The sequence below is a fragment of the Myiozetetes cayanensis genome, unplaced genomic scaffold (assembly GCF_022539395.1).
Source record: "Myiozetetes cayanensis isolate MyiCay16 unplaced genomic scaffold, myiCay2020 scf29, whole genome shotgun sequence".
NCBI lineage: Eukaryota > Metazoa > Chordata > Aves > Passeriformes > Tyrannidae > Myiozetetes > Myiozetetes cayanensis.
The window spans coordinates 1549668-1564961 of NW_026087510.1; the positions used below are offsets into that span (position 1 = coordinate 1549668).

General features: G+C 50.9%; 2 protein-coding genes across 3 annotated transcripts in view; both read left to right on the top strand.

Annotated features, from left to right (window-relative positions):
- Positions 1-15294, top strand: part of ST3GAL4 (ST3 beta-galactoside alpha-2,3-sialyltransferase 4) — a 1214471-nt gene that overhangs the window by 678168 nt on the left and 521009 nt on the right. The gene's annotated exons all lie outside the window — the stretch shown is intronic.
- FLI1 (Fli-1 proto-oncogene, ETS transcription factor) overlaps positions 1-15294 on the top strand; it is an 84337-nt gene that overhangs the window by 4201 nt on the left and 64842 nt on the right. Inside the window, exon 1 of one of the 2 annotated variants that reach the window (XM_050323050.1) lies at positions 8918-9164. The exons of the other annotated variant lie outside the window; for it this stretch is intronic. Within the exon in view, the coding sequence (XP_050179007.1) occupies positions 9147-9164 (18 nt within the window). The 5' untranslated portion in view covers positions 8918-9146. Of the gene's footprint in view, positions 1-8917; positions 9165-15294 lie in introns of those variants that run through there. 2 annotated transcript variants of the gene reach the window in all.

Sequence of the window (15294 nt, forward strand, 5' to 3'; positions counted from 1 at the left end):
GGGATGAGGGAGCTGTGTGAGCCTTTGATTCCAGCCCTTCATCTTCACTGCTGTTATTTTGAGCAAGGGTTTTGTCTCTGGTGTTCTGTCTGTAAAGCTTCTTTCACACCAGCCTCGCTGGGGAAATGATTTGTCCCCTGTGCTTAAAGAAAAATGGACAGGATTTTCACAGGAGTCTGATCCAAAATCTTCTGAACACAAGGAAAATGTCTCCCATTGACTCTGAAAAGTCTGGTTGGGCAACTCAGCACCAGTGGGACATGATGGGACCTGAGAAGCTCGCTCAGAGCAGTCAGGTTGTTCATAAAAGTGGGAAGGGGTTAAATTCAGGGAAGTCAGAACCTGAAACACGTGCATTAGGTCAGTCTGGCCCCTCTGAGCTTGGTGGCAGTTTCCACTGACTCAGACACACCCAGAGCCAACAGAGAGGTCCTGACAGTGCCTGGGTATTTGTAGAAGAGTTGGGATTGACTGATGTTCCAGGCAGATAGCTGGGAAACACTGCTGTGCATCCAAGCCCTGGTGGAGTGGGCTTGGTGTTCCTAAGAAAGACACTTCAACTCTCCATTCCTCCACTTCTCCAGCTTAAAAGTGTAGATGCAGCTGCTGTGTAAGAACAAGGTGCTGTTCAGACTTGTCTTTCCTGCCTCCCCACACTTTTAGGACTTCCCAAGCTGTGGTGAGCAGGAAGTTTGAAAAGTAGAAGGTTGAATCCCAGTTCCTCCCTCTTCCCAGATGATGATGATGATGATGATGATGATTCTTACTGTTGCTGTTGTTATTTTCTTTCATGTCATTCCTTCCCCAGAAGAATTTATTTCTTTGTCCTATGGGAGGGAGCAGTATTTTATTTATTACTTTTTTGTAAATGTTACCCCTATCAGAAAAAAACCCAACATTTGGATTGATGTCTTCAACAAATGCATAATGTGAATCAACTTTAGGTTTATTCTGTGCCTTGTACAGAAAAATGCCTTGTCTCTGTATGTTGTACCCCGGGGGGAGGTCACACAGGGTGTTCCCCAGGAGCTCCCAGGAGGAACAAATTCCCTGTCACACCCCTGGGGGGCCAAACAGTCCCTGAGAACCCTCAGGAGACCTTCAGGTCCCACTGTTCTTGTCGTGGCTTGGAGGGGTGAGGTGAGGTGAGGTGAGGAAGCTGGAGGGGGGAGAGGAGGATTTCATGTTTAAAATGGTTTGTTTTAAGGGTGGCGTTTCAACAAGGGGAGTCACACTGGTTGAAGCTCAGCCTCTCAAGTGTTGTAAGCTTGGGTTACATCACAACCACGTAGGATGCACCCAAAGCCCTGATAACAGATCCTACACAGCCTCCTGCCCAACCTTCTCTCTCACACTTCTTGTATGGGCCCTGCTGCAGTGGAGGGGTGGGAATTCATAAAGATGAAAACTAATTTTGATCCTTACTGGCTTATCCTGCACAAGTGTTCAAGTATTTATATCCCTCATACCATTAGGGACTTAGTGATCTGCAAGTACTTAATAATTTACAGTATATCAGAGGGTGCTAATCTCATCTAAACACGAGCATTTGACTTTAGAGAATGGAACATGTAATATAATTGGGAAATTAAATTTTAAAAGAAGACAGCACTGGAATCCTGACTGTAGGGATATGGAAAGAATTAGGGCTATAAGCAAAGCAACATGACCTCTGAATACTGATTTTTTAATTATTACCATTGCCACAAGCTACTCCAGGCCACAGCAGACCCTGCTCCCCTCCTGCACCACCAGTCTGTGGTTTGGGATGTGTGGAAAGGCGGCACAGGAACAATTTTTAGAGGGTGCATAATTCACTCTCGCCTTTCTTCTGCCCTTCGGCAACGTCCCAGCGCTGATCTCCCCTTTTATCTCCCCTGTCCTCGCACACTCAGCGCTTCTGCTTTCGCTTCCCCTGCTTGGAGGCGCAGCCACTGCCCTGCCCTGCCCTCCCCGAGGCATCCCGGGGTGAAACCTCCCGGGGCCGGGAGGAACCTCCCTTCTTGCTCCTGGAGCTCTTTTCCTTCTCCCGGAGTCCCTTTCCTTCTTCTGGAGCCCCTTTCCTTCCCCTAGAGCCCTTTTCCTTCTCCTTGAGTCCTTTTCCTTCCCCTAGAGCTCTTTTCCTTCCCCTAGGGCTCTTTTCCTTCCCCTAGAGCTCTTTTCTTCTCCTGGAGCCCTTTTCCTTCCCCTAGAGCCCTTTTCCTTCCCCTAGAGCTCTTTCCCTTGCCCTGGAGCTCTTTTCCTTCCCCTTGAGCTCTTTTCCTTCCCCTAGAGCCCTTTTCCTTGCCCTGGAGCTTTTTCCCTTGCCCTAGAGCTCTTTTCTTCTCCTGGAGCCCTTTTCCTTCCCTAGAGCCCTTTTCCTTGCCCTGGAGCTCTTTTCCTTGCCCTGGAGCCCTTTTCCTTCCCCTAGAGCCCTTTTCCTTGCCCTAGAGCCCTTTTCCTTGCCCTGGAGCCCTTTTCCTTCCCCTGGAGCTCTCTTCCTTCCCCCAGAGTCCCCTCCCCAGGCAGCCGTGCCAGGTTGAGGCAAGACTGGCCAGGTGAACCCCCTGGTCCCGAGCAGGAGGCAAAGCAGAGGGTGGCGATGTTCCCGGTGTCCCGGCATCATCCCTGCTTTCCCCCCTCCTTTCCTGGGCCAGATGATATTCCGAAGCTTTTGAGGAGAGTGGTCTCCAGAGCAGCCCTTGGAAAAGGGCATGAGGATGGATTTTCCACCTCTGTGCGAGCGCGGGGTTCTCGCTTTGGGAATGGGTTTAACGCAACCATAACGTTTGTGGGGCCGTACAAAGAAGCATATTCATGGAGGCAAAATGGGCTGCGTGGCTGGAAACAATATTGGGTTTGTTCTTGCTCTCAGTCGGCCTGGAAAGTTTACAGAAGCCAGAAAGAGAGAGAGGGGAGGGTAATTCTTTTTTAAGGACAAAACAGGGAGGTTTTCTTTGGAGCGGGCGACGCGAAGGGCACTGCCAAAGCCCGGCACGGACACGTCCTCCTCCCCGCTGAACACCAGCACAGGCTGCTGGAGGACAGGTTGCAGGGAAAGGATATCCTGGGATTTCACTTGTTTCGCAGTGGGGATGATGCTGAGAAAGCGAGCGAGGAGGGAGCTGTGCGAGCTCGGCCCGCAGGTGCTCAGGGATGCGCGGGTGGAGCAGGAGGAAACCTGGGCAGCTGGAGAACCTGGCAGGGAAGGCAAAATCAAAGCTTCCGTGGACTGTTTTATCGGGTAGTGATGTTCCTACTGAGCGTATCCTCCAGCTCTTTATCCATTTCTATCTCTTCTTTTTTTTTTTTTTTTCCTTTTTATTTATCCCCCGCATTCCTGCCCTCGATTCCTGCCGTCCCGCGGGGTTTCAGTCCATCCAGCTCGGGCTCGGCACGGCGGGTCCAGGCACCTCCAGGGAAGCGGGGAGCGGCAGTAGCTCCGTCGGCAGAAGCTGCTGTGAACTCCCACGTCGTTCTCACACCTCGTGGTGATTAATTACGTAGACGCCGAGCCGTTCTCTTTCGGACGCTCATTTCTTGGGAAAGAAACGCTGCTAAATTGTTAGACTTTAGCAAGTCGTCGATTAATGCCTTGTGACAAGTTGGTGCTTAAGGGTTTGGTTCTTGTTTGCACCTACCTCTCTATTTTACGGAGAAAGATCCCTTCCCATTTCCCGGTGTCCTGACTTTTCCCCGTGCTCAGCCTCAGAGCTGCGTGGGGAAGGGCTGTTGTTGTTGTTGTTCCCTTCCCGCTTTACCTTCAAGACACGGTTGGAATTTAGGTCGAGAAGGTGGGAGAGAAGCTGTTTGCCTCCTGGAAATGTGGCATGTTGGAGCTTTCTAAAATAAACCAGACCCTCGGGCACAAGGGACGAGCTTTTTCCAGTGACCCTCGCGTTTAGAGAGCAGCAACCAACCCCCTCCCCAGCCCTGCGACCTTCTAATGGCTCCATTCTTTCACAATTTATAGAAAAACGCCCCCCTCCAGTATGCTGGATCCAGGGAATTTTGTATTCCAGCCTTTCCTATGCTCTTGTGTTTAGAAGGAGAGGAGGTGTGGAGGGAAAGGGGAGCGAAAAGGGAAGAAAAAAAAAAAGAGAGTAAATGCTAGGGGAAAAAAATGCTTTAAATCTTTCCTGTAAATCTCCAAATATATGGAGTCTGAGGAACAAATTCAAAGCAGGCACGGACGCCTGAAGAGAAGTTAGAGAGAAATATTCTGTTCCATTCAAGCGCATCAAGGGTCTCGCTGCAGCCTTGTTTGGCTAAGGTCAGACGAGACTGGGTTCTCCAATAAAAATAAATCTCAAATTAATTATGGCCTCAAGCGAGGGGCCAGACGTTTGGAGCTAGTGCACTGCAGTCTGTTTTTCTGGCCTTCAGTATTTTTGGGTTTTGTGCCTTAGCTCTCCAATAATTGCGGGGTGGGGGAGGAAGGGAGGGCGGGGGTGGTTTTATTGGGACATGGAGCTCAAATAAAAGCAGCCAGGACACTGCTCACCCCGCTCTCCTCCTAATTGCGATGCAGCTTCAAAGCTACTGCATCTTCTCCACGCGGCTTTTAAGACATTATGCTTTACTTAGCACCGATTAGCAGGGAATAACTTTTCCTCCTTCAAGCTCCCAAATCTCACAGGCTGTTCCTGGAGGGAGGAGGGACCCGATCCTTCAGCCGTGGGGCTGCAACACTCCACTGATTCCTTTTTATTGCCGGAGCTAAAAAGCAGAGCTTTGCCCAATTAGTTTAGTTCAGAACTGGGATTCGTTTCTGGGGATCAAATCCCAGGGCTGCAGTTTGGGTTTTTTTGCTTGTAGGGTTGTGGGTTTAGAAAATAAACACAACGAGTCGCTTTTTTCATTCTGCGACCGAGTCGGTGCCAGAGGAAAGGCAGACCCAGAGATTCCAAGCGTTCACTGAGGCTGGTGGAGATTTTCCCCTCTGGCAAAGGCTGGAGTGGGATAAACCCTGGCCTTCTGCGAGTACAGAATGATGGGAAACGTTGTGAACATGTTTATAGAGAAAGGAATATATAGGAATATATATATATATACACACAATATCGCTAGCACGAGGTATAATATATATAATATATAGCACAAGCTACGTGTATAGAGAAGTTGGTTACAACAAAGAGGACACTTTGTCTCAGTTAATTGAAAATGAGCCACTTTCTAGCGACAAAGCCAGGGCGTGGCTGCCGGGTTTTTTGGGGCTCCCTCCTCTGTTCACCACGTGAGTTCACAGCGACCCCAGGCTGACGTGAAGGAGAGCTCAGCTGATGCTGTTGGGGTCAGATGGGGTGATAGAAGCCAAATCCCCTCTCCCATGCTTTGAAAATCCTATTTCTAACCTGTGACTGAGTCTGGGGAAGGTTTCCATGATGTTTATTCCTATGGAATAACTCGACGGTTTTAATTGCGAAGTGATGCCCGCTAATCCCGTGGGAATTCCAGGCAGAAAATCCGTTATCTTTGGGGTTCTGCAGCCCCGCGAAGTCCTGTAGTCCCCGGCATGGAACTACACTGAGAGGTTAATTCTTTTGGTACTGCACGTGAATCAGTGACGGGCCCAATCCCCCCAGAGTGTCCTAAATCATTTCGGTCGGATCGCCCAAAATCGGCGTTTTCCCCTTCTCCGGGTGAGGCTGCAGCCGGTGTAACCCAATAATCAAGACGAGGAGGGAGGTGGGGACATGCCAAGCTCTTGAGATCAATACTGAACTCATTAAAAGCTCGAGAATTTCGTTTCATTCATAAGCGCAGTGAAAAAAAAATCATACTCCCAATAATTGAATTGAGTAACTGATTTCTACCAGCCTGTCCCAGTGTAAGCATTTGAAATCTTCCGCGGTTGCCAAGATCAAATGATTTTCCAGATGTCTGGTGGTAACCACATTAAACAGATGATAATTCCTTTGCTGTATGTACATGTGCATCCAAACGTCGAGCAACAGATTAAAAGTCGCGCACATCGCTCAGCCCCGCGCGCGGCTTTCTCTGCCGGGCTTTGCTCCCTTCTCGTTTAAACACCGTGAAACACTCAGTGAAATAACAGAAAAAATACCCAAAGTCACCGCACAATCACCTGGGATGATTCAGAGGTTGTGAATATTCCAGCCTTATTCAAAGAGTTTGAGGTAACTTCAGGGGTGGGTTTTTTGGAGGGAGGTAAAGGAGGGGAGAAAAAACCCAACCAAACAAAACCCCAGTGAAGCAAAGCTTCTATTGTTACGTTATTTGGGAGGAAAAGAATAGATTGTTCGGCTTGTCTGCGACAGCGTTTAACAACTTCACCCGTCATTTTATCTCTTGGATTTTCGCAAATGTTGTTTTAGCCCAAACCCACGAGGTAAGGCAGGATCATCCCCGCCGGACCCGATCTAACAAGAGCCCTGACCCGGTCCGTTTGGAACCATCCCCAGACACGCAAAATAAACCCCTGAGGGTCACGGTGCCCGTCCGACCACAAAACGCAGAACCGGGTTCCTAAAATATCTCCAGGTGGGAAGGAGGGGGGTCTGTTTGGCACCTCCCCGCCTTGGCAGCGCTGGGGATGCGCGGTGGGGGCCGGGTTTGTTTGTCCCCTCACCCGGCGCCGGCCAAAGGCTGTCTGGGGAGGGCTGGGCTCCTCTCCCGTGAGCTGGGCACATTTTCAGGTGGTTTCTGCCCACTGTCGGTCCCACAGCCTAAACCCGAAGTGCCCTGTGGGGTCCGTGGGTGACAGAGGCTCTTACCACGGGATTTTTTCCCCTTTCCTTTCGCGGTTCAGGTCCTCAGCCTGTCCTCTCCCTCACCCCCCACCCTCGTTGCTTTTCGGGGCTGGTGGGGAGTGTTGTCTAGAGAGGAAACCATTTGGGGTTTGAAAGGATGCGTTTCACTCTTCCCTTTAACCTCCCGCTTTTCTGGTCCCTTCAGCCTCCTGCCATGTGGTAACGCCGAGGGGGAGCGGGGAGAGAACATTGCCGGAGGGGGGGAGCCGGGACGGAGGGCAGGGAAAAGGCAAGAGCGATGAGGAAAGCGAAGGGTTAACCGCGATCTCTTTTAATTGAACTCCGGTTCTTGTGGCCCTAGGCAAGGGGGGACCTGACCCCGCTAGCAGCATCCAGATGTGCAGCTCTCCGGGGACCCCGGCGCAGACCCCTGGATTGTGGAGCAGACAGGGGGGGCCGGGAGTGTGGGGAGAGGGGAGGCGGCCGGGCTGTCCCTCCGCTCCCCCCCCTTCACCTCCCGGCTGCGGGCGGCCTCAATCGCTGGCAAGCAGCGAGCCCAGAACCTCCAGGTCTGGTCACGTTCAGCCCCGTGTCTGCATCTGAACTCCAAAATTGTAGCTGAATTGATGAGGCTAATTTCGGAGGAGGGGGAGGAGGGGGAGGGAGGGGCAAGGGGGATCTGCAGCTCTCTCCTGCCAGCCTCGGGCTTGCAGAAATAAAGTATTAATAAGGCATCTCTGCCGCAGCCGAGTAGAAACACTAGTGGCATTATTGCGTTTCCCCTTTGGAAGGGGCGGGTGCAGGACAACTTTGGATATCATTTTGATTTCCCCCAACCCCCAGCCCCCCTCCCCGTGGCTGGACTAAAGGCAGGGGGCAACAAAAAGCCTGGACACAACTGACACTGGACAAGGTAATCCATCCTTCCCACCGACGTACAGGAGAGTCCTCCTGCCTTGACACTTTTCTTCCTTGGCTTCCCCTCCTTTTATTCCCCCCCTCTGCTCTTTCCCTCTGCGGCGTTTGCAGAAGTGGGGCCGAAAGGAGCCCCGAGTGTTGCGTGATGTGTTCCGCTGCTGCTTATTTTTGCGAGGGAGGGGGGAAGCGGGGGAGCCGCACAGGCGGGTATTGTCTCCTTCCCTCGGCTCCTTCGGAAGCTTGCAGCTTTTCCCGGAAAAAGGAAAAGCGCGTTTTCTTCTCTGCTGGTCGCTGCCGTTTGAATGAGAGGGCGAATTGCACGCCAGGGGCTCGCCAGGTCCGAAACGAGATTGAAAGGCTGGTGGTTGAGGGTTTTTTTTGTGCGCGGTGCCCGTTAGGACGCGGCACGGGAAGGGAAATTTCAGCTGGTCTGACCATCACTGCGAATTGTTGTCATTTTTAGCTTGCAAAGTGGGTTTCCCTCCTCTCGTTTGAGAGAGGTTTTAACAGCTCAGCGAGAGGCTCGCACTGTGAGCGGGAAAGGATTCCCAGTCCCTGCAAGAGATGGCTGGACACCCATCCATCCCGGTGGCTCCCCCTCAGAGCCCGACATCCCACCCCTCGAGACGAGTGGGAGTGAGGGGAAGGGGCGAAAGTGGCAAAAAGCCTCCGCTTCCCCGCAGCCCCGCTCCCAGCCTGGGTTAATTGCTGGAGTCGTCTGTCTGTCTTACATTATTGCACTTACCGCTCATTTCTGGCAGGGACCGGACCCTCGTCTCACGCTCCTTGCTGGGAGGCGTGAAGGAGGGGGAGAGAAGAAGTGTGCTTTAAATATGGGGTCTTTTTTTTCTTTTCTCCCCCTGCCCCCCGCGACCGAATCGTATTTACGGTTTTTCTCCCCTTAATTTTTGCCGGTGACTGGAAAACGCATTAATAAAAAAATCTGTGGGAAGAGACGGAAATTCAGTGAGTCAGGCTGAGGCTGCTCCAGCCAAAAAGAAAAAAAAAATGGCAAAAACCCACGTTAAACTAAACTGTGGGATGACACACGGCGCTGGCTAAGACGGGCTGGGGTGCAAGGCAAGGGCTGCGCTAGACTGGCCGCCCCAGCGACAAACAAGAGCTGTGACAGAGGTACCCATTGTTCTGCCCCTTCTTATCTAAATGGAGCAAATATCCTGTATGTAAAATATATATATTTTCAACAAGAAGGCAGGACCAGCGGAGAGACGAAAGTTTCCTCCTCGAGTGACTTCACTTCCCAAAATTAGCAGAAAAAAACGTTTCATCCGGTTAACTGTCTCTTTTTCGCTCTGCTGCAACAACCAAAGTTAAAAAAAGAGAGAGACAGAGAGAGAGGGAGGAAGGGAGGGAGAGAGGGGGAGAGGGGGTACGGAGAGAGCAGCAAAACCGCTGGAAGGGCAGCGAGAAGAGCGAAAAGAGGGAGAAGGATAAAAAACTTCAGGAGGCGTCGGTCGCAGGCTAAACCGGGTCAATGTGTGGAATATTGCTGGTCCCGACTGGAAGTTATTCTAGATGGACGGCACTATTAAGGTAAGGGGGGCAGGACGGCACGGGGGTCTCCTGCAGCCTGGGGAGCCGGGAAGGGGCGCGGGGCTGGGGCTGGCTCCGGCCGGGTTCTCCTCCTCCTCCTCCTCCTCCTCCTCCCCGTCGGCCGCCGCCGCGTCTCGGGGCTCTGCCCGGTGCTCGGGGGGTTCGCAACCCCCTCGTCCCCGCCCGGGGGGGCGAGAAGGGGTCCCGGGGACGTGCCTGGCTCCGGGAGGGCAGTGACAGCCCCCTCCCCGGGGCTCGGAGCTGCCCCGATGTGCCCCCGGCCCTGACGGGAAGGCTCAGCTGGCTCGGGTGGTCGCCCCTGCCTTTGCTCCAGCAGTTATATTTTTTTTGTTATTGTTGTTTTTTTGGCGGGGAGTTTGAAGAGAAACATCCCCCTGGCTTGGGGAGAGGCAGCGGGAAAGGGAAGCTGAGTGTGTGGCAAATAAACCACCAACATAACCAACCTCTGGTGGCCTTGAGCAACCGGGGACGCTGCCGGGGCTTGGAGAGCGGTTTCCCCTCCTTCCCCCGCTCCGCGTCCCACCGGCCGGTCCTCCAGCCTCTGGAAAGATAAACCAAGCCTTTCCAAGCCCCTTGAGGTGCTTCTCAAAGCCCGGGCAGCACCGGGAGGGGCTTTCTGGCTTTGGGGGACCCTGCTGCAAATCTTACGGGCTCTTCTGGAGGGAGCGCTGTGGAACAGAAGCAGTTTGAACAGAGGAGCCTTGAAGCAAGAGACGCTGTGGGTGTGTTTGGGTTGGAGGATTTCGAAAGAAGATGCCTATCGCCTGGGTGGGGTGTCATTTCGTCTTAAAAGTGCTCTTTTTTTGGTGTGTCTTTTTTTTTTTCTTTTTTTTTTTTTTTTTTTTCTCTTTTGCTGACCTGGGTAGAAAAAATGCTGCAAACTGGCAGGAACTGAAACTTTCTCCCTTAGATTGCAGCTTGTGACAAGTGCACGGTTTGGAAGGGTCTCAAAAGAAGGGGGAGGGAAGGAGATGGGCGGGAAGAGAAAATGGAAAGAGGAAAGAGAGAGGGAATGAAAGGGTGGATGTTGGGAAGGAAAGGAGAAAGCATGAGCGTTGAAAGCACAAAATTTGGGAGGTATGGCAGGAATAAGACAGGTTTTTCCCCTCCACCTCTTCAGATCCGTAGCAAAAGTAACTCGGGCCTCACTCAGGATACATTTAGTGCACCACAACCTCCTTTGATTTGCGGAGCCCTAAATATTGTGCAGTGAGAGTGCAGAAATCGCCCAGCTGGAGATTTGCTGCGGTGCACACGTGGACCCGCTCTCCTGGCCAGGCCACGAGCCCTGAACTGATGAGCTGAGTGTTCCCATCACCCCGGGAGCTGCCGGGGAGCTGCTCCCGCCCCAGCCTGCACGGAGCTGCTGCTCCCCCGCGGCCCCTGCGGTTCGGGGATGAGGAACTGCGACACTTCGCAGCTCCCCTTGCAGTCACGTTGGGAGGCTGTGGCCGAAGGAGGAACTCGCTCAACGCATCCCAGGTCACTGCCCCGGCTCCCGGCCCTGCCCACTGCCTGCTCTGCCCTTGTGCTGCTCCTCTCCTAGTGCAGAAATGGCCCGGCTGATTGCTGAGACAAACGGGATCCAGAGACACCAGATCTCCTCCTGGGCTCGCTTACTGAGCTGTCCCAAGTTGCTGCAGGTCCCCCACGTCCTGTTTGCCACCTCTGATAATTTCCCCTTTTCCTGTGCCAGGCACTGAGGTCAGGGCTCTTGGAGTGCCTTCGGGATCACCTGAGATCTCTTGCAAGTTTTCCTAAAAAGTGGGTTCCGAGGATTATTAACCCCATGCAGTGACAGATTTGCTGCAGAGAAGGGACGGGTGAGGCCACCTTGCCTGGCTTGTCTCAGGTGAAGGGCAGCAGGAGAGGATGTGGCTTGAGATGTGCAATGCTTTTGATGTGCTGAGCTCTCCATGTAACCTGTGCTGCAGGGTAGGTCCTCTGAATTGTGGGGCACAGCAAAGCAAACCTGTCCACAGCCAGAGGAAAGTGATTTTAAAGCTCTCCCATCACTGTACACGTTGATTTATCTCAGAGCTGCGTTTGTGTGGGGAAAAATATGGCAGAAAGATGCATGGAAGTGACTGGAGAGCAAGAAAAACACAGCAAAAGGCTCTTTCATCATCTACAGCAAGAACAGGGGAGGGAGCAGATGAAATCTGAGTTCCGGGGCGGGTAAGAAACGCTTCCCTCCCTGAACTCAGAAATACTCCTGGCAGTGCAGGGGAGAAGGGCTCCATTTGGGAGAGGGCTATGCATTCCAGATGATTTTCTTCTTGAGCAACTTAAACTTGGCAAGTGACTGGTTTTTTTATGAGTTTATGCAAAACTATTCCACGGACTAATTGTTTTAATTGAGCCAAAGACTTTTAACTGCACACTTGGCAGGTGCAGGAGTTTGGGTCGAGTCTGCTATGAAAGTCTCTCCCTCTGCCCTGCAACCTCTAATGCTGGGCTTGTACTTTTCTCTCAGGCTTTCTCTGCCATTCAGAAAGAGTTTTGTTGGTTTTACCCACAAGGAATAATTTAACTACATGCCTGCCCAGCTGCAGGGGAACTTTGGAGCGAAGGGGTAAATTCCACTGGCACCTTGGGTGCTCCTAAAGGCTCCTGGGGAAACAGGGCATGGTCAGAGGATAGGTGTGAGCAGGGTTATCCTGGCCTACACCTGCACCCTTTGTGGGCATGGCACACAAGCCTGTATTGTTTTCAGAGTTTTTAACCCAAACCTCATGAATATAAACATATAATATGGAACCAGTCAGGACTGTAAGTCATCCTTCCCCCCCACGCATGACTTACATCCCATATGATACTGCTGAGCCACCACAACAGGTCTAGAACACCTTTAATTTATCCCCAGAAGATTTTGTATCTTGAAGAGAATTAGATCACTCACTGAGGAAGTGAGAGAAAATTCTGGTTGCATTCTTCCAATAATCTGTTTAATACCTGGAGCGAGCAGTGGCCTGGTTGGCTCCATTAGTGCCCTCTGGAGCAATTCCCAAAGGTCTTTTGTGGAGGAAGAAGAGCAGCAAACCTTTATGAGTTCATTTCCACACTCAGCTCAATATTCAGCAAACAGCAAACTTGAAGAAGACGATTTGGAACCAGGGAAGCTCCTGACATTTGTGTTTGCACTAATTATAAATAGCTGATAAGGTTTTTATTGTGCCACCCCAGGTATTCCAAATGCCGTGTTCTGTGGGGTTAACCCCCCGTTTTGATTAATTTACATTGTATTTGGGGTGTTAGGTTTTATTGCCTCAACTTAATTCAGAAAAGGGTCCATCTCATCAGCAGCAAGCTGCCCGTGCAGGGACTTCCTCCCAATAACAAACGGTGTGGTTTCAAACTGGTTTAATTGTTTCACTTCCACTTTACGTGGGGGCAGTAATTAAAGCAAATACACTTGCCAAAGCCTGGCTGTTAATGAAAAAGCACATTTTGTGGAGCTGCTGCCTTGGTTCTGGGCAAACATATTTATCCTTGTGTTCTGGCTCTAAGAGAGTCCACCTGAGGGACGTTTCAGGCCTTACCCAGGGAGGTGACAACCAGAGCTGTGTCCCTTCAGGAGGAGAGGACTTGTGTGTTGGTGTTGCCATGGCAAAGGGTGGGGTAGGCTTTGCAGAGCAATCACTGATTCTTGTCATTTGTGAACTGCAGGCGTTCGCTCTCAGCCCTGGAACGTGGCCTGCAGGGTCTCAGACCAAGAACATGTTTCCCTTCTGGTCTGCTTGGCCCTCTGAGGTCTCCCTGGCTTTGGCCCCCAGAGGGGTGACCCTTCCTGGCAAGAGGGCATTGACTCTCAGGGCAAACTCCCAATCTGCAGATTGGAAAAAATGGCCAATAAATCACAAAGACTCGAGGCATGGCAACTTCCCACGTTGCTGCCCCTCAAATGCAATTTGGAATGAAGCCATCTGGAATTTCCAAGGCAGAAATGATGATGTTCCCTCATAGCCTGGACCCTGGTCAGGACACATTTATAATATATAACAACTTACTGATATACAAGAGCAAAAACCCGTTAGAAATGTTTTATAATTAGGCATATTCTGACAATGCTGCTTCATTTTCCTTCCAAGATCTGAGTGCAAATGCACATCTTCTGCCTCAGCATGAGCTTGAATCACATTGTCCCACTGACACTCCAAGTGTCCAGTGCTGACTCCCACTTGCAAGTGAACACTGGGAAAGCCTTTTCCAAGCCTGGGACATAATTTTTGCTGCTAAGAGGAGGATGGTTAGTCCGAAGCAGACCTAAAACACAACAAAACAGTGCAACTGCTTAGATTTTAGGTCCTTGGGGTTTCACTCAGAGGCTTTAAAGAGGTGCTGAGAGCCCTGTATAATTTCTCTGCACCACTGTGGATTTTACCTGAACAGGATGTGGTCACTTTGAGAAGTGGCAATGCATGTCTTGAGGATTTCATGCTTTTATTTTAGTTATTGATTCGAATCCTGTGATGTTCCTGGGGGAAGGACCCAGCTTCTGTCAGCCCTTGCAGAAGATGATTTGGAACCAGGGAAACTCTGGTTTCCCAAAACTTCTAAGAAGAGTTTTGCTGGTGTGTGAGAGTGTTATTTAGTGCAGTATCACAACCAAGAGCAGCAAAGGGGAGGGTTGCAGCTTGAAGTGAGGACTTAGCTGACACTCTGAGAAGGTGAGATATGCTGGGGGAAGGGCATTTATAGACATTTTTGCAGGAAGCAGACTTTATTTCCTTCAGCTCTCTCCTTCCTGGACCTACAGAAGGTTTTCCTCTTGATTTCAGCTCCCATCAGCTCAGAAGGAGCAGGTCTAGAACACATGAATGTACAACCTCCTGGCAGAGCATCTGCCATTCTGTTTTCCCTGTAACCCATCAGTGCCTGAAGTTCTTTTCCAGCCCTTCATGAGCTGCCTCCTTCAGCCTCTCCTTCTGCTGGACTTTTCCTGAGCACTTACAGAGACACTCTATGATGTCCCACCTCAGTGCAAACAGCAGGAAAAATAAAGGAGCCAAGGGAGCCTTAACTTCAGATTTCTAGATATTTGTGGGTTTGCTAAACATCTAAAGCTGCAGGAGCTTGGTGTTAGTGGGTGGATGTGCACGGCTCACCTGGAAAAGGCAGGTCTAATATGTTAAGCTCAGCTTTACAATTTGATTTGAAGCCAATTCTCCTCCAAAACGTAAAATTCTCTTCAGATCTTTCCTCCCTGAGTTGAACAGCAGGGTCTGTGCCTCTCTTTTGCTCTCCTGCACGTGAACACAAGTGCCCAGTGCACGCTGGCACCTAAAAAGAGCTGCCTGCAGGGACACAGAGCTGTGCCACTCGTCCCTGGGTGACACCTCAGAACACCTTCTGAGCAAACAAAGGATTTTGGATGAGGCTGTGAGAGCGTATTTATAGCTTGTTTGGAAATACAGACCGAAATATCAGCCCACAAATGTTTTCTGCCTCCTTCTGGGAACCATTTGCCTGCTGGTGGACCCAAGTCCTTGGTGACCTGGCACAGGACAAGGGCTGATCTCCCCTGCTGAGCTCCAAATACCAAAGCCTGCAGAACGTGAATGCATTTGCTGCTTGTTTTCTCTCTTCCTCTCATTACCCAGGCCACATAATTGCTGATGCATATCTGCAGCCAGTAACACCCATCGAGAAACCTGTCTCTTGTAGTAAAGCCACAAACGTTCCCTCCCTCCTCCCCCACCTCTGCTACCAGAAGCTTTTCCTTTAGCTCTGAGGCAGAGCCCCGAACAAAAGGGGTGTACCTTGGTCCTAAAGGCACTTCAGTATCTCCTGAGGAACCTTCTGCTCCTCCAAAGAGCACCAAAGGCAAAATTTGGCAATTAGGAGCATCAGTATCTCAACCCTTGCTTCTCTTCACCATCAGTCTGATGCTGGAGAGAAAACGACCCAATTACCCTCTTCATGTGGATCCAACATTCTTTCTTATCCTGACTTTTTTCCTAAAATCCAGTAAGAAACACAGCTCCACAGAGGCTCCCGTAGTAAATGTCATGGGGACACTTAAGCTTGTTGATTTATTTGCATATATCTTGTTCCAGCACAGACTGAGAGCTCAACCAGAGCTGTGAAGGACTAAGAAACAACTAAA